Here is an 18,201-nt window from a genome sequence, read left to right as displayed (position 1 = left end):
ATTATGATCAATAAAAATGAAATTGACCTCTGATTACATAATTCATTAACACTGTAAATATGTCTACACTATGCAGGTACGTGGTCACCGCCCAACCTCGATAACTGAAAAAACGTGATCATCTCTTTTGTATACTACCCGCGAAACTCAAACCGGTGTATACCATTTCTAGCTGCCATAGTTGCTCCACCTGAACGAAAGCTATGTAAACTCTTTTTCGGAACATTCTTTGCTTTGAAGAGCCTCTCTTATCACTTATCGTGTATATGATATGTTTTCATTCTTAGAGCGTAATACAAATCTATTTGATTTTCTAAGAAATGCTGCTTCAACAACACTGAAATGACTACTCATATCTAATAGATGTTGCAAATATAAGCTAATGTATAACTCATTACAAGGTAGTATCGAAGTTATCTCTGAATAATTTCTTGTCCATTGCATAGATCTTTTAAAATACTCGATGTAATTTGACACTGTAGTTTTAGTTCTCGAATCTAATACTGTAGATGAAAGTTTTCGAAAGAGTATTTTCAAGTGTGTATGAGAAATAATATGACTCTGCTTCCAGAAAACGGCTGTGACAAATTTCTGTAGCACAGATAATTTAAGAAAAAATCGGTTTTTGTTTGTTTTTTTTTTGTTTTTTTTTGTTTTTTGGGTTTTTTTTTGTTTTTGTTTGTTTGTTTGTTTGTTTGTTTTTGTTTTTCTTTTTTTTGTGTTGTTTTTTATTTATTTATATGTGTAATCTATTTTAAATTTACTTTGTAAATTTCTAATGACTTCAGATGATCCAGTGACCTTTACGACGCAGTCCAATGACTAAAAGTACTCCAAGTCCAGTGAACATAATAAATCTTATTTCCAGTGACCATCATAATACAAGTAACTACCACACGTCCAATGAAAGCATGTAATACCAGTAACATCGGTCCAGTGACAATCATAGGCCAAAATACCAACAGTCCAGTGACCATTACAACAGCTAAGTAAAAAAAACAACTGTCCAGTGATTATCCCCCTAACCTGTAAAATAAATGTTATGTTACATATTTGAAGCATTCAATCTCACTGCTAAAACAGTTCCCTTATAAATCTTGTCTATTATGTCCAGTTACAAATATTCTATTTGTCTCGAAATACTCCAAAACATCTTCAACAAATGGTTTATAAGTTAAACTTTTACAGTAACTAAAATCATACATACAAAGTAACAAAAGCAAATGAGCAACTCGGACTCCATTAAAAACTGAGAGCATGGACCAGGTGCACCGGTATAAATCACATTTTGCATTTTTCTTAGCTGTTCCATGATAACGCTAAGAACGACAACTCTCATATTAATTTCGTTATTGTAACGTCAACCGCTAGCGTGATATATTATATTAGCTAAGCTGAACAAGGAAATGAGAATCATTGGTGTTTATATGTAGTTTAAATTAAAACCCAGAAATCAGAACCACAGGTTAATTAGTATTGTTATTTAGCTTCAACTAGAAAATGTGGAATCACTATCTGTAATATTTTATTTCAAACCAGAAAATGAGAACCACCAATGATGATACCTTGCTTAAAACCACAACAATAATAACCACCAGTGAAGACAAAAACCATGACTCAAGTGTGATGATATTGACAAAAACCATGACTCAAGTGTGATGATATTGACAAAAACCATGACTCAAGTGTGATGATATTTATAAAAAACCATGACTCAAGTGTGATGATATTTATACAAACCATGACTTAAGTGTGATGATATTGACAAAAACCATGACTCAAGTGTGATGATATTTATACAAACCATGACTTAAGTGTGATGATATTGACAAAAACCATGACTCAAGGGTCATGATATTTAACAGAAAATATGAGAACTACCAGTAGTAATAAAACCCTAACTCAGTTATGTTGCTATCAAGCATTTAAGCAGAAAGTGGGAACTACCAAAATTTTAACATAAAACCAAACTTGGTGTAACGAACTTCATTATATTATTTTCATTTTTTGCATTTACTAATTTATTATTCTGCCCATAGTTTGAAATAGATGATGTAGTTCACAAATATCTTGGCATTTTTTTTTAAGGTAAGTAGTACCCGCTCAATGATTTTCCCGCCAACAGGTGCGTATAAGCACGGGTGATTTATACAGGTAAAGCGGTTAGGCAGAGCACATTTAGATTTTGAAGTGACTGGACGTGTTGTGTCCAAGTTTGCAATTCACATATTTGGTGAGGTATCAGAATTGTCAGTTCAGGACATGGATTTTCACAGGAAAATATGTTGAATCTGCTCAGGTAAGCGTTTTATTTCTGTTTGTGACCGGACAGGCCTTTAGTTTAAATTCTCACGTGGCGGGTCAGTTTATCGTTTAAATTCCATTTTTGAGTGAACATTTAATTATTTTGGGTTAATTTATTTGTTTCAGGTGTTTCTCCTTTCCAGTTTTCTGCTCCGTTTTGAAGGAAACAACGTAAATATTGTCAAATGCTATCGTCCTAGTTTTTGACACAGATCTACCTAAATACCGTATGTTAATGTCAGTTTTGTACGGTGAACAACGACCCATATTTCCGTAATTTAGCGGATGGTGTAATATTTATAGTCAGCGATAGTTGGTGTTAATTTAGTTGGGATGTTGCATTAATATATTCTACAGTTCCATTTGTTACACAGTGAAATTTGCTGAAATTAGTTTTCCGTCGGTGTATATGGTGAAATGTTGAAATATTGTGTGGACGTTCAGCACAAGAATTGTGTTAATTATTTCTGAAATTTATAGTAGCCGAAAAGTATGTATTGGTCAATTTGAATGATAAATTGGGTTGATTTATATGAGAAATGAAAATTATAGTGTTTTGTTTGCTTTGTTCAGTTTATTTAGTTTTAGTAAAATATTATTTTTTGCTTTTGTCTCTATGAATGCTGGCCAACTGACAATCCGACTATCCTACGTCTTTACAATGGTGGCAGCGGTGGGATCGTCACAGGTCCAACAATTATAGGGTTTATTGATAATTTGATCAGAAGTGTTTTGTTTTTTGTTTGCCAATCAAACTGTGCGAAATATTATTGAGTTTTTGTAGGATTTGTTGGCAAAATGACGTCAAAAAATTTACCGAAGTGGGTTACTGATTTGATTGAGTAGGGTTCGTCTGTATCTACTTGTTTAGAGATGTATAGGGAAATGCAGAATGCAGAAAGGGCAGAGAGAGCAGCTGAGAGAGAAATGAGGAAAGTAGAGATTGAAAAAAGTGTAAGACTTAGAGAATTAGAAGTTAGAGAAAAAGAGTTAGCACAGGGAGGTGTCAGTAGTAGGATACAAAATTCAGGAAACATCAAATCTAAATTGCCAAAACTTCAAGAAGGTCAAAATCCGGGTGTATTTTGAGATCATTGGAAAAACTTGTTACATTGCATAAAATTCCTCAAAGTGAATGGCCACTTAGACTCGTTCCTCTTTTGTATGGTAAAGCTCTTGAGGCATATTCTAGGTTAAGTGAGGAGGATAGTAAACGGTATGACAAGATGAAAACTGCTATTTTAGTCAGGTATGAGTTAACCTCTGAGGCTTATCGAGGGAAGTTCAGGAATTCTGTTCAGTTGCCGGGAGAGTCTGTCAAGGAGTTTGTGGTTCGGTTAGAAGGTTTCTTAAGGCATTGGTGTGACAGGGAAAGTATTGGTAGTAGTTATGACAAGTTGTACGATATGATGATTAAGAATCAGTTAACGGTAAGTAGCGATAAGGATCTCAGGCTATGGATTCAAGAACATAAAATTCCTGATGTCAAGTCTTTAATAGAGTTAGTTGAAGCTTATCAGACAGCACACAAAGATTTAGCAGTCAAAGGTACGTTTAAAAGTCAGTTTAATGATCAGAGGAAGCCACAGATGAGACAAAATGGAAAAAGTCAAGGTCAAGGTCAGTTTAAGCGTGAGACCAGAACTTGTTTTGTATACAACCGTAAGGGACACATCGCACCAGATTGTCCAGTGAAGAACAAACAGCAGTTTAAAGTCGGTGAGCATAAGCCTGGCAAGTTCGGACTGTGTTTAGACAGACAGAATCGATCAGAAACTTGCAACACAGTTGACGAATATGCAAGTGGCATGACAGTACGATTACCAGGGATAGCCTGTGATGATGTCATAGAGAACAAAATACCAGGTCTGGACATCGTCCGAGGTAAAGTAAATGGAAAATCTGTTTCAGTGTTAAGGGATACAGGATGTACAACCGTATTTGTAAACCAGAACTTTGTTGAACAAGACAAATTTACAGGTAAGTGTAAAGATATTTGCCTAGCAGATGGTTCCACACGTGAATGTAAGGAAATTTGGATTGATATTAATACACCTTTTGTTTCAGGTACTGTTTTAGCTTTAGTTTTGAATACTCCTTTTGCAGATCTCATTATTGGTAACTATGTTAATACTTCTATTCCTACTAGTTTTAGCAGTCTCATTACAGACAGTACTAATGATGATTTTGCAGATAGTTCAGTATCAGAGCCATTATATGACCCGTGTTATGCAGTACAGACAAGGTCACAGAAGGTTAAACAGACAGAGGACGATGAGAGACACGATGAGAACGCAAAGAAGTACGGTGATGATTTACCTTTGGTAAAACCTATTCATGTCACTATTACTGATGCTGATTTTCAGATTTGTACTAGGCAGGAGTTGATTGAAGCACAGAAGTCTGACTCTTCTTTAGATAATATTAGATCTTATATTACAAATCAATCTGATGAGCAATCTTATTTTACAGTAAGATCCGATATACTTTACAGGATATTCAGGACACAGTCTGGAGAGACATTAAGTCAGATAGTAGTACCAAGGGAGTTTAGAAAGACTTTATCAACTTTGGGTCATGATATTCCTTTAGCGGGTCATTTGGGGATTACCAAAACCAGGAAAAGGATCCTGCAACATTTCTATTGGCCTGGAATATTTAATGACATTGCTCAATTTTGCAGGTCTTGTCCAGAGTGCCAGAGAGGTATTCAGAAAGGCAGAGTAGCAAAAGCTCCACTTATCAGTATTCCCCCTATGGACGAACCTTTTCAGCGTATAGCTATTGATTTTGTTGGCCCCCTTTCTTCATCTGATTCTAAAAATATATATGTTTTAGTTTGTATGGATTATGCAACCAGATACTCGGAAGCATTCCCTTTAGCTAATCAGGAGGCTGAAACCGTTGCAGATGCCTTGATACAATTGTTTTCAAGAGTAGGTGTGACAAAAGAATTACTAACAGACCAAGGCTCCAATTTTATGTCTGATCTGATGGTACAGGTATGTAAATTATTGTCAGTTCATAACATGTGTACAACACTTTATCATCCTGTAGCAAACGGGCTTGTAGAAAATTTCAATGGAACACTGAAAAAGATGCTCAAAAGTTATGCTCGGAAATATCCTAAAACATGGGATAAATTTATTCCTTATCTTCTGTTCGCTTACAGAGAAGTTCCAAATGAAACTACAGGTTTTTCACCGTTTGAATGGTTATACGGTCGGCATGTTCGAGGACCTCTTGTTATATTGAAAGAAGAGTGGGAAGAACAATCAGGAAGTGATAACTCTGTACTTAGTTATTTGCTAGAAACACAAGAAAACCTTCGTCAGATGACAGAGTTGGCTAGACGAAACGAGAAAGATGCAAAGCAAAAACAGAAAAGATATTATGATAAAAGAGCGAGAACAAGGAATTTAGAAGTAGGACAAAAAGTTTTGATCTTACTTCCAACTCAAACATCTAAGTTGCTTGCCAGTTGGAAAGGTCCATATGTTTTAACAGAGAAAATCAATCCTGTAGACTACAAGATAAGATTGAAAGGTACTACAGAAAAGATTTTTCACATTAACATGTTGAAACTTTGGTATGATAGACCAGATAGTCTTGAAAGTAACAAGAATGAAGTAATATCTTGTTTAGACATTATTTCAGGTTTGAGTAGTACTGATGATTATATAGATGTTGACTTTAACGTCAAAGTATAACCTGTTGTTGAAACAAAAGAAAATGTAAATGACGTCACAATTTCTGATGAATTGTCTGTTGAACAAAAACAGCAACTTAATCAATTATTAAATGAATATTCTGATATTTTCAGTGATGTGCCGAAAGTAACTGATGTAATTCAGCATACTGTAAAGACCAAGACAGATGAACCTATTTACAAGAAGCCTTATTCGTTACCGTATGCGCTACGTGACAAAGTCAAAGAAGAGATTGACAAAATGTTGAAAGCTGGTATTATAGAACCGTCTAGTAGTCCCTATGCAGCTCCAGTTGTTCTAGTCAAGAAAAAAGACTCTACAATTCAATTTTGCGTCGATTATCGTTCTTTAAATTAGGTGACTATTTTCGATCCTAGACCGATGCCTCGTATGGATGAAATCGTGAACAAGGTGAGTACAGCTCGATACGTAAGTAAGATCGATTTAACAAAAGGCTATTGGCAGGTACCTCTTGACCGTGACGCCGAGGAAAAGAGTGCTTTTGTCACGCCGTTTGGTCAGTACCAGTTCACCGTCATGCCATTTGGAATGGTCAACGCAGGGGCCACTTTCGTTCGTCTGATGAACAAGGTCCTGAATGATCATGAGGACTATGCAGATTCATTTATTGACGATGTAGGTATTTTCAGTGATAGCTGGTCATTCCACCTTGAACATTTAAAAACTGTGTTTTAGCTACTTAGAAAGGCAAAGTTGGCGGGTAGACCTAGCAAATGTTCGTTTGGGTTTTCAGAACTCGAATTTCTAGGTCATATAGCAGGAAATGGTACTATCAAACCTGTTCAAGACAAGGTTTCGGCTATCATGAATTTTCCTGTCCCAAAGGCAAAGAAAGACGTAAGATCCTTCTTAGGTTTGATAGGATTTTATAGGAAATTCATTTCTAGATGTGCTGAAATATCTTTGCCATTATCAGATTTGACAAAGAAAAATGTACCTAACAAGGTCAAATGGTCAGACATACATCAGAAGGCTTTTGATGCATTGAAAAAGGAAATTTGTACTAATTCTGTTTTGAGAAGTCCTGATTTCAATAGGAAATTTATTTTGCAGACAGACGTTTCACAGTATGGTCTGGGCGCTGTTTTAGAGCAGGAATTTGAGGATGGGAGACGTCCGGTGATGTTTATCAGCAAAAAACTCAGTGGTGCAGAGTGTAATTATGCTGTCATCGAAAAAGAGTGCTATGCAATTGTGTGGGCGGTAAAAACTTTGAAGGTATATTTAGAAGGTAGAGAATTTACTATTTTCAGTGATCATGCTCCTTTACAGTGGCTTGACAGGATGAAATCCAGCAACCAGCGTTTACTTCGATGGAGTTTATTTTTACAGGAATATAGATTTACTATTTGTCATGTTTCAGGAAAACAGAATCTTGCTGCAGATGCGCTTTATAGGTGTAATGATCTATACCCTCAGAGCAGTTATTTAAGCATCTGTTGTATATTTTATATATATATGTTCATTTTGTGACAGTGCTTTCTATATTTAATGAAGTTCGTTGGTGTTGGCTGGACTAAAACCTTGTTTAGTCTTCTGAAGGGGGACATATGTAACGAACTTCATTATATTATTTTCATTTTTTGCATTTACTTATTTATTATTTTACCCACATCTTGACATTTTTTTAAGGTAAGTAATAACCGCTCAATGATTTTCCCGCCAAACAGGTGCGTATAAGCACGGGTGATTTATACAGGTAAAGCGTTTAGGCAGAGCACATTTAGATTTTGAAGTGACTGGACGTGTTGTGTCCAAGTTTGCAATTCACATATTTGGTGAGGTCTCAGAATTGTCAGTTCAGGACATGGAATTTCACAGGAAAATATGTTGAATCTGCTCAGGTAAGCGTTTTATTTCTGTTTGTGACCGTGTAGATATTTCTGTCGTTGTTCGGCGTGTCGGACAGGCCTTTAGTTTAAATTCTCACGTGGCGGGTCAGTTCATCGTTTAAATTCCATTTTTGAGTGAACATTTAATTATTTTGGGTTAATTTATTTGTTTCAGGTGTTTTTCCTTTCCAGTTTTCAGCTCCGTTTTGAAGGAAACAACGTAAATATTGTCAAATGCTATCGTCCTAGTTTTTGACACAGATCTACCTAAATACCGTATGTTAATATCAGTTTTGTACGGTGAACAACGACCTATATTTCCGTAATTTAGCGGATGGTGTAATATTTATAGTCAGCGATAGTTGGTGTTAATTTAGTTGGGATGTTGCATTAATATATTCCACAGTTCCATTTGTTACACAGTGAAATTTGCTGAAATTAGTTTTCCGTCGGTGTATATGGTGAAATGTTGAAATATTGTGTGGACGTTCAGCACAAGAATTGTGTTAATTATTTCTGAAATTTATAGTAGCCGAAAAGTATGTATTGGTCAATTTGAATGATAAATTGGGTTGATTTATATGAGAAATGAAAATTATAGTGTGCCATGAGAATCAGAAATGAATATATATTGAAATGGTGGAATTTAGTTTGAATTTATATTGAAAGTCTACAGAAATCGTTGCGTCCTAGATCTTGACCATCGATTATGGTGTACCGTAGAAGCTATGGTGATAGATGATGATTGAATAATCTATTAGATTTTACTACACCAATTTTTAGTTTGTTTACTGTGTGTGAACTGTGACTTTTGTTTGCTTACATACTTTCATTTGCATGCCCATTTACTTATGTTCATTTGCATGTTATATATATATGTTTAGTTTTGTTTGATTTGTTCAGTTGATTTAGTTTTAGTAAAATATTATTTTTTGCTTTTGTCTCTATGAATGCTGGCCAACTGACAATCCGACTATCCTACGATCTTTACAATGGTGGCAGCGGTGGGATCGTCACAGGTCCAACAATTATAGGGTTTATTGATATTTTGTTTAGAAGTGTTTTGTTTTTTGTTTGCCAATCAAACTGTGCGAAATATTATTGAGTTTTTGTAGGATTTGTTAGCAAAATGACGTCAGAAAATTTACCGAAGTGGGTTACTGATTTGATTGAGAAGGGTGAGTCTGTATCTACTTGTTTAGAGATGTATAGGGAAATGCAGAATGCAGAAAGGGCAGAGAGAGCAGCTGAGAGAGAAATGAGGAAAGTAGAGATGGAAAAAAGTGTAAGACTTGGAGAATTAGAAGTTAGAGAAAAAGAGTTAGCACAGGGAGGTATCAGTAGTAGGATACAAAATCAGGAAACATCAAATCTAAATTGCCAAAACTTCAAGAAGGTCAAGATCCGGGTGTATTTTGAGATCATTTGAAAAACTTGTTACATTGCATAAAATTCCTCAAAGTGAATGGCCACTTAGACTCGTTCCTCTTTTGTATGGTAAAGCTCTTGAGGCATATTCTAGGTTAAGTGAGGAGGATAGTAAACGGTATGACAAGATATGACAAGTTGCCAGGAGAGTCTTTAAAGGAGTTTGCTGTTCGACTATCCTTCGTCCTTACACTTGGGTGTATTGATAATTAACATTAAACAGAAGATGACTTCAGTGATTATCTATGGTCAGCTACAGAAGGAAGATATGGTTTTAATCCATCTTTACAGTTATATATATTCATTTTTGGTTGGTCTAATCGTATATACTAAATCTTATTTCATTCATGGCTGCTATTTGTTTAAATACAACATGATATAATAATATCTTATTACAAAAACGTTAAACATCGTTGTTTCTCAAAAAGGTTGTACACCTAGAAACAAATATATAGTTCTTGGTAGAAATTCCTCATAATTTGTAAATCATCTTCCAAATATACAGGAAAACTATTGACCACTTTACGACAAACGTGATGACTTTTCATTTAGAATTTTCAACTTTCCTTTCATCTGTGATGTGGCAACATCCCTTTAGCACCTGCGTATAGATTTTTATATCACAACTCATACGTTATGCCAGAGCTTGCCGAGTTGCCCATTTACTTTTGTTACTTTGTATATGTATTATTTTACTTACTAAAGTTACTTTATGTACTTAGTTCTCCATGTCTGGTCTTTGTCCCTGGATTACATTCTTTTGATTTCCCCTAGAATTGTGTCCTCTTGATTACTCTTAATTATCAAAAGAAATATAACTAACGATGCTAATACTTTACATATTTATCAATTGAAATAATTAAATCAATAGCCAATTTCTTATTTTTCTGTGCAATGGTCATTTAGCATGCTCAGTGTACAAATATCCACAGTTAACACGAAATAGTCTTATAGACACCATATCAGTCGAACTATAGATTTGTAAATACATTTCAAGTGAGAGGAAACTTGGTAATTACAATGTGATATGTTGAACACATCAGTTTTCATGGTTCATGATGACGACCATAAAACTATAAGACTTCAATCTTGTAGCAACATAACCCGTTCCAGAAACCTAATTGTAAGAAGTCTAGCGCGATATACAAAACGTCTGCGTAGATATGGCAGGCTCTGGTATAACGTATGAGTTGTAATATGAAGACTACATACGCAGGTGCTGAAGGGATGTTGCCACAGATGAAAGGAAAATTGACAATACGGAAAGAAATGTCATCGCGTTTGTCGTATAGTTTGGTTATTTGTTTTCCTTTAGTATTGATCTCTTAGTGTTTGTCAAGATATGTCAACTATATAATGTTTGTAGTATCCTTTATCTCAAATTCTTTAGGGTAGATGCGATGTATAAAATCATCGAAACTAGGATTGTTTAACGATAATACATTATTTATATAGCAGAAATTGAGATTAAAGGATCTAGCAAAACGATTGTCCTTCTTTTGGATCAGGTCAGCTAGGAAGTCAGCCTCATAAGAATGAAGGAATAGGTCAGCAAGTAGAGGAGCACAATTTGTTCCCATTGAAATGACAAACCGTTTGTTGTAAAACGCGACCACCACACTGGAATAAAAAGTTCTAGCATTTTGAAAACTTTCTGGAAAACTTTGGAGGATATTTTTGTTCACAATTTATGAGGAATTTCTACCATGTATCTAGTTGTACCGACGTTTCTGTAGTAACAACGGTGTATAATATTATTGAGTCGGGATTTTAAGTGATTATGGGAAATAGAAGAAGTATAAAGAATTGAAAAATCATCGATTTTAATGCTATTGTATTCTGATAATAATCTTGAATTAAGGGTTTTCAGAAGATATTTCGATTTTTTCAGAATCCACATTCGAATTAATATCACTACGGGAGAAAGAACTCTTGAGATAGGACTTGAGGCCCTCTTTGACATCTACATGGACGGTAGATTACAGTCATCGTTATTTTTTTTTTTTTTTTTTTTTTTTTTTTTTTGTTGTTGTTGGAAGAGAGACCAACAGCGGTTAGCACTGATTCATAGTTTTCTACTATTTCTTCTTTGATGAGTGTGGTAGCAGTATAGGTCTTATTACTGCTATTATTTCCTACGTCTACATATGCAGACAAGAGATAAGACTTATTTGAACATCAAAATTTACCCACATAGATTATTATTGTTTTAAACTCCTTTCAGCATGTCTTTTTTTTAAGAGATAATTTAAGGGAATTACCATTTGGTTTCTATTGGGGAAGAAAGGGGGGGCAAAGATCAACTTTGAAATAAAAAGGTCGGATTTGAAATTTTTATGAATCAAAAAAAAAGCAATGTCAACAGTCCAAGAGGTAAGAATACAGGATCTTTATTTCCCCGAAATAAATAGGCAGGATAGAACCACAGCCACCAAAAATAAAACAACTTACATTGTCGGCTCTTAGCATGCTCCACATATGCTAAACGACTATTCCACAGTTATCACAAAAGAGTTTATAAAACGTAAACAAGCTATTTTCAGTCCAAACATCTTGATCGCCTTTTTTTTAGTGTACAGTGTACTTGTTGTAGACGAATTTACTTCATACTTACACTGGGTCAATGGTACTGTACATCTCTGTATAAGCCAACGAAAACACCACAATAATTCGGAACAAAAGTCGATGAGATAAGTGCACTTGCAAAACACGAATAAAATATACAGTTTAAGAGAATATCCACCAAATAGTGAAGATATATTTGAGGAACCTCCAAAGGACTGTTTTAACTTGGTATTAAGAAGGGGAAATGGGGCGTGTTGTAAGCTTAGTATATAATGTTGATATACTCTATAAGAGAAATAACTCTATTTTTTCCGTCAAAAGAAACGACTGTTAGTTAAATATTCTATTTATTAATAATCTGAACGTGGAACACATGGTCAACCTCCATTGGATTTTTACCATATTAACAAGTCATCACGTCATTTTCTCTGAAAAAATAAGAGATATTAGCAAGCACCGCGAAGCGGAGTGAGATCTACGGTTATTACGTGTATTTTCTAAATTTCCCGTAAGGTTCCCCAATATACAAACGAAAAAAAGCCATGTCCCGGAAGTAACAAAAAAGTGACTGTCCTTACAGAGAAAATTCATTATTTCCTTCAATCAAATAAATATAAAAAATATAGGTTACGTTTCAGTAAAAATAAATTAATCATTTCTGATAGTTTTGAGGTCTTTAACATTTTTTTACTTATTTAAAGAAGTGAATCTGATATTGTAAAAAAAACTTCGGGAAACACGTGGATGTTATTATTTTAACGAATCTCGCACAGACAGTACACGTGTGGTAAAGCTCTATGTGCTCGTTGATTTAGGCAATGCCTACTCCATATTAAGTAGCGTAAATATGTGTAGACATGAAATACGATTTATCTGTACAACAAAATTTACCTACATAGAATGTTATGGTTGAATACTCCTTTCACCATGTTTTTTATGCAATCGTAGTTTCTTGTTTGTTGAAAGGAACTACCATTTGATTTTTATTGGAGAGGGGGAGTGGGCTAGGATCAAATTTGATTTAAAAACATCGGACTGAAATTTTCAAGAATTAAAAAAAGCAAAATCGACAGTCCATGAGTTAAAAAGACAGGACCTTTATTTGCCCGAAATTAAAAAGCAGGATAGCATATCTGACCCCCCTCTCAAAATCAAACGGTTACTCCTTAATCTGTATAATGAATAAGAGTGTCAAAGTCAGGAAACGTGAAACTTGTTTGATTTTGTCTTCGGTCGACAATTATATATATTTGTAATTTTTATTTGTTTAGGGGGTGGTTATTAGGTATCTTCCTATAAATTTTAGTATTCATGAATATACAAGAAATTATCAAGCACTACAATGAAACATGACTAAACAGGTCCTCAAATTTCTGAAAACCTGAATAAATCAGACATTTTCTTAAGTTCCCTTTATATCGGTTTTGATCCTTCAGTTGGATAATTCTAGCATTATATTTGTCTAAACCAAGTTCTGAAGACCAAAAATGGTAACCTTTCAGTTATGCTACTTTTCACTTTTAAAATACGAAAATCAAAATTGATTATCATTCTTTAATAACTTATTCATGTACAAAATGTATCTAAAACCTACCTTGGTTCCTCTTTCACACGTTACTCTACACTGAGTTATTGTCTTAAAATTATTGGCGTTTCCATCACAGCCCCCGTAATAAAACAGTTTACATCGTCCGATATTAGGGTCGAAGTAAAACCGGGGAAGATTTCCTCGGCAAGGCCCGACCTTCATTGGGAGGTTGCACACCTCTAAAGAAGAATTGATTGACAAGTAGCTTTATATACAATTGATAAATACTTTTTGTACATTGTTTTGTTCCAAAATTTCAGATACATATACAATACCCTTTTATTGTTTTATCCTGCCATGAAAAAGCGATACATTTTTTCTTAGATAAATGGCTAGAATTTTTGGTTTAATTATAATCCCTGTAGTGTCCCATCAATCGATTTTGAATTGTTTTCCCCCGATAGCAGAGGAAAACCCTGGCATTATATACAATATAAGTTAATTTATTAATTTAAGGTGTTGCTTTTAACGTACAATCAAAAATACTATCTCTTGCGCTAAGGGTAATATACTGGCGGAGTGATACATGAATCAGGAAGCGGTTATAAGTTTGCGGAGGAAATTGGCAAAAGGTACATAAACACAAATATTGCACAGCTGTTATATGTATATCATTACAACAATAAATTGAATTGCTTAAATGGATATTATTTATCAGTAATTATAAATATGAACTATAACCACAATCCAAAAATTTTAATTTCAAAAGAAATATATCGAGATTATAAGTATCTTCCATTCGCTGAAGATTGGATCTGTAACTTTCTACTTTCTTAAGATTCAGTTGGGGGATACTTTCATCGTTGTGTATTATTGAGATTTGAAACTGCCCCTGACCAGGTCCTCCATAATTATAAATATATGGCAGTGTTGCTATAGATATCACAGCGGCACGAGTTTGATTTCGGCGGAGGGAACGACAAGAATTTGCTTCTCAAATTTGACAGTTCTAACATCGTTGGGAATTTTTCATACCCTTTTATGCTTACGTTATCTTCCCTGCATCAATTTGATCCTCTATCATACATAACAACACCTAGATGACCTGTCCCGTACTACCATACCTCATGTACTAAGTTACAAATCTAGATTTATCCTACGAGAAGGTATAACCCGGCCAGCGAAACTATATTTATATATAGCCTAGCTGGCCGAGTGGTCTAGTGCGCTTAACTTTGTGCAGGCGGTGTTGCAATAGCTGTAACAGCGGTTCGAGTACGGCGGAGGGAACGACAAAAAATTGTTCTTAAGTTTGACAGTTCTAACATAATTAGGAATTGTTCAGGCTGTTCTAAGCTTACGTTACGTTACCTGTATCAATTTGATCCGATGTATGTATATATAATTATATACATATTTCATATGGTGTAAAATTCTTTTTTCAATGGTTATTGAAACGATATCCAACATACCTGAAACTTTGTTTCCATTTTTAAGTATGTTGACGCTATATTACTTGTTGTATATACATACTGTTAAATATAGATCTAGATATTAGTCAGTCCGATTTCAATTTCTATTTTGTCTATTTTATTTAGTTTGTCTATCCCGGACTTGGCTTTTTATGAGCAACTCGGTTGGTGTTTCTAGAAAAGCAGTGCACCTGGTCCATGCTCCCAGTTTTTAGTGGAGTCCGAGTTGCTCATTTGCTTTCGTTACTTTGTATGTATGATTTTAGTTACTTTATGTTCTTTGTTGTGTATGTATGTTTTCCATGTGGGGTCTTTGTCCCTGGTTTGCACTTGGTTCCCTCGATTATTCTTTAATTATTTGATAAAATAAATCATATATTTGACACATGTACATTATATAAGGATAAGTGTATAGATTATGTCGCTCGTCACAAGGACGAGTACTGTTACAAACTGGACATATGAGGCAAAAGACTGAATTAAGAAACACGATGTGTCACTCATTGCCTGATCTTTACACAGAATGGTTCTGAAATATCGACGATTTGATTCAGACATGCCCAAACATGTTTAATATGAATCATCATATTTCAAACAAAGACATAAAGATGTCTTAAGGCTTTGCCAATCTGGGAGTCTTTAAAATTATAACGTGGCCATTTACAAATTATATAACTAAAGTGTAAGTGCATCGTACACAATAACATGACACAACATCATGTTTATTAATAAGCTTGTTAACACCTTTTACCTTAAGTGTCAGTCTCTGTAAGAATCAGGAAGTGGGCGAAAGATGGTATGAAAAATCCTATCATTTTGAAAGTTTAATTTGACTATTTGCGCTTATAGAATCAAGGAAAATGACGAGATTTTCCATATCCTTATAGTATTGAAATCCACTTGAAATGAACATTTCAAGAGCAGATAACTCTGTGAAAATCTTTGGTTTTTTTTTGTTTTTTTTTTTTTTGTTTTTTTTTTTTGTTTTGGTTTTCTTTTATATTCTATTGACAACTTGAGCAAGTGGTGAAGAAACAAAAATAATCTAGTAAACTATAAAAAGAATCCTTATTGTCAGATCGTTAGGTTTTTGACATGCATGTTTCTGATTTTTCCCATTTTGCCTGGTTTTTACAAACATTTACACTTAGGTAAATGTATAATTACTTTTTTTGAAATAGACACCGACTCCAACAGGAAGGCTTTTACCCACAGAAATCTTCTTATTGGAACTTTTATAGTATAATAATAATTTTTTATAATAATATAATAATAATACTGTCAATCGTTACATTAAACAGTATCTATCTATAAAGGCTATAACTATATAACTTTAAAGTAAATATGAACATTACGTATCACCCAGTGCATAGTGTCGGCACAACTTTACACAAACGTCACTCACCATAGTTATATGCAGCTGAAAGTATAAAAAAGTGTCAAAAACATTCAAATAAGAATTGATCATCAATTTTACAGACACTAAAAGGTGAAACATTCTATGTCAGACATCCCTTTAAAGTGAGTCATAAGGTCATTTGTTTTATTCGATAGTTGCTTCAACATATAAAACATCATATAACTAATTACTATGATGCAAATGTAATATATGTGTAACATTTTCAACAAACGAAGCATGAACCCAAAAACCCTGAACATATCTACTGTTTGACAGTTGTAATCTTCCCAATTAATAATTATAACATCGCCAAATTCCTTTTACATTATTTTTAAAATCTTTTTAAGCCTCCCTCAATCTTCTCGTTATTATATCTTAAAATAATGAATAAATCAATACCACATTATTTAAAAGGTTTGAAAACGTCCTAAAAATATCAGAACTGGGAAATTTGAAAGCCATTTTGGTTGTACTTCCGTCTTGATTCGAATTAGCAAGTTCTAACATCGTTGGGAAGTTTTCATACCCAAATGTGTTAATGATAGAAAAAACATGAGCTGGTGGGGTATTCTGGTGGAAAGAGTGGTTCACGATCCGAGATATATTTATATTTGATATTCATTTTATGTGACAATCATCATTAATTCAATAACAACATCACCTAGATAAACTGTCATGCATTCACTACCATACATTGTGGGCTAAGTTACAACCATAGATTAAAAGTGTTGGAGGTATCATCCAACCAGTGCAAGCTGTATTTTGTATAGTCTAGCTGTCACGTGGTCTAGTGGCATTTGTGAAGGAGGCATGTCCGTAAATCTCACAGGGGCAATAGAAAAAATCGACCAAAGGTTTGATAGTTCGTAAGTTTTCAGACCCTTACACTACTAGACAAAATAATTACTGACATAACCATCGACAGTCGTATTTTTACTATTAAAATCACAAAATGTGACAATCAACTCATTATCTGTCTTTGAGAAATGTATTTTGTCTACCACAACGGTACAAAGTGAAATATAGACATTTGGCCATGCCAACATTTGAGTTTGTCAAAAATGTATACGTCAACACCTTTCGTGTTGAGATGGAAAAAATGTGTCCACTTCAACGCAAAAAAAACTTTGTAGTACACATATTTTGTCCTACTCAACACTAGATTTCTTTTGATGTTTTAAGACAACGTACTGTTTTGTATTCAGTTAGAGAAATTGTGTTTTGATGGACAAACTATGACTTAATAAAACAAAATGAGCCTTTCATCAGTTATATTTTGACTGTGTATGGTCAATATAGTCATTATTTTAACCAGCATTGTGTGTGTGTGTGTGTGTGTGTGTGTGTGTGTGTGTGTGTGTGTGTGTGTGTGTGTGTGTGTGTGTGTGTGTGTGTGTGTGTGTTAATTTCCTGCAAAGATATGAATATTGGACCATTCATCTTTTCATTAAGTGGAAAAAAATCGACAGCTTCATAATATCAGTTCGTATTCAACAAACGACATCTATGCCTAGATTAAAGCGCCGTTAAATAATACAAAAAATAATGTTATATCATCTTACCTGTTTCAACTATGAATAAGACACAAAATAGAAAAGCAAACCGTATGTCCATCTTGCTTAATCGTATAAATGACTTGTAGCCGTCTTGCTTTTATATACGTGTACATGTTGAAGGGCAAAATGCCAACACCTGTCGCTGGATATAAAATATTTTGTCTGAAAACATTTATTCAAAGTGGTTTATTAAAATGTATAGATTTTGCATGTTATTTCGACAAAAATTGGCATTCGAATGAAGACGAAAAAAGCATCACATATGAATGTAGGTATATTTCCAATAATTTTACAACATATAGAAAGATATCGAATATGAGGAAAAATCGAAAATGCATTTTCAGTAATTTAACCGTTCGCTATATTGTCATTTTTCGAGTATAATG

General features: G+C 34.2%; 2 protein-coding genes and 2 pseudogenes across 5 annotated transcripts; 3 read left to right on the top strand and 1 right to left on the bottom strand.

Annotated features, from left to right (window-relative positions):
* The first annotated feature begins 661 nt into the window (after nt 1–661).
* Nucleotides 662–3,851, top strand: LOC148602088 (uncharacterized; annotated as a pseudogene). The gene is made up of 2 exons (XR_015916982.1): nt 662–885; nt 1,540–3,851. The product of XR_015916982.1 is annotated as an uncharacterized LOC148602088 (transcript).
* On the top strand, nt 3,812–8,765 carry LOC148602087 (uncharacterized). Of its 3 annotated transcripts, none has more exons than XM_088555593.1 (2): nt 3,812–5,306; nt 6,128–8,765. In XM_088555593.1, exons 1-2 carry the CDS (start codon nt 3,894–3,896, stop codon nt 6,128–6,130), a joined length of 1,416 nt encoding a protein of 471 aa, XP_088411719.1. In that variant the 5' UTR covers nt 3,812–3,893; the 3' UTR covers nt 6,131–8,765. The 3 variants fall into 3 exon arrangements, with proteins under 3 accessions (XP_088411719.1, XP_088411717.1, XP_088411718.1); XM_088555591.1 differs by having other exon boundaries at nt 3,812–5,850; XM_088555592.1 differs by lacking the exon at nt 6,128–8,765 and adding an exon at nt 5,477–5,612.
* Nucleotides 8,766–8,996: 231 nt separating this feature from the next.
* LOC148602086 (uncharacterized) lies at nt 8,997–9,429 on the top strand (annotated as a pseudogene).
* Nucleotides 9,430–12,190: 2,761 nt separating this feature from the next.
* Nucleotides 12,191–17,966, bottom strand: LOC148602085 (PI-stichotoxin-She2a-like). Its single transcript, XM_088556387.1, has 4 exons — nt 17,822–17,966; nt 16,266–16,280; nt 13,455–13,627; nt 12,191–12,288 (listed from the first exon to the last, which is right to left on the bottom strand). The coding sequence occupies exons 1-4, from the start codon at nt 17,871–17,873 to the stop codon at nt 12,280–12,282; spliced, it is 249 nt and encodes an 82-aa protein (XP_088412513.1). The 5' UTR covers nt 17,874–17,966; the 3' UTR covers nt 12,191–12,279.
* Nucleotides 17,967–18,201: the final 235 nt, after the last annotated feature.

Source organism: Perna viridis, chromosome 12 (genome assembly GCF_037379345.1).
Source record: "Perna viridis isolate PV_CMFRI_1.1 ecotype Kerala chromosome 12, ASM3737934v1, whole genome shotgun sequence".
Classification (NCBI taxonomy): domain Eukaryota; kingdom Metazoa; phylum Mollusca; class Bivalvia; order Mytilida; family Mytilidae; genus Perna; species Perna viridis.
This window is presented reverse-complemented; position numbering and strand designations above follow the sequence as displayed.

Bases quoted from the DNA above. Each gene is read 5' to 3' on its own strand.
- LOC148602087 (XM_088555591.1), top strand. From the start codon at position 3,894: ATGAGACAAAATGGAAAAAGTCAAGGTCAAGGTCAGTTTAAGCGTGAG.
- LOC148602085 (XM_088556387.1), bottom strand. From the start codon at position 17,873: ATGGACATACGGTTTGCTTTTCTATTTTGTGTCTTATTCATAGTTGAA.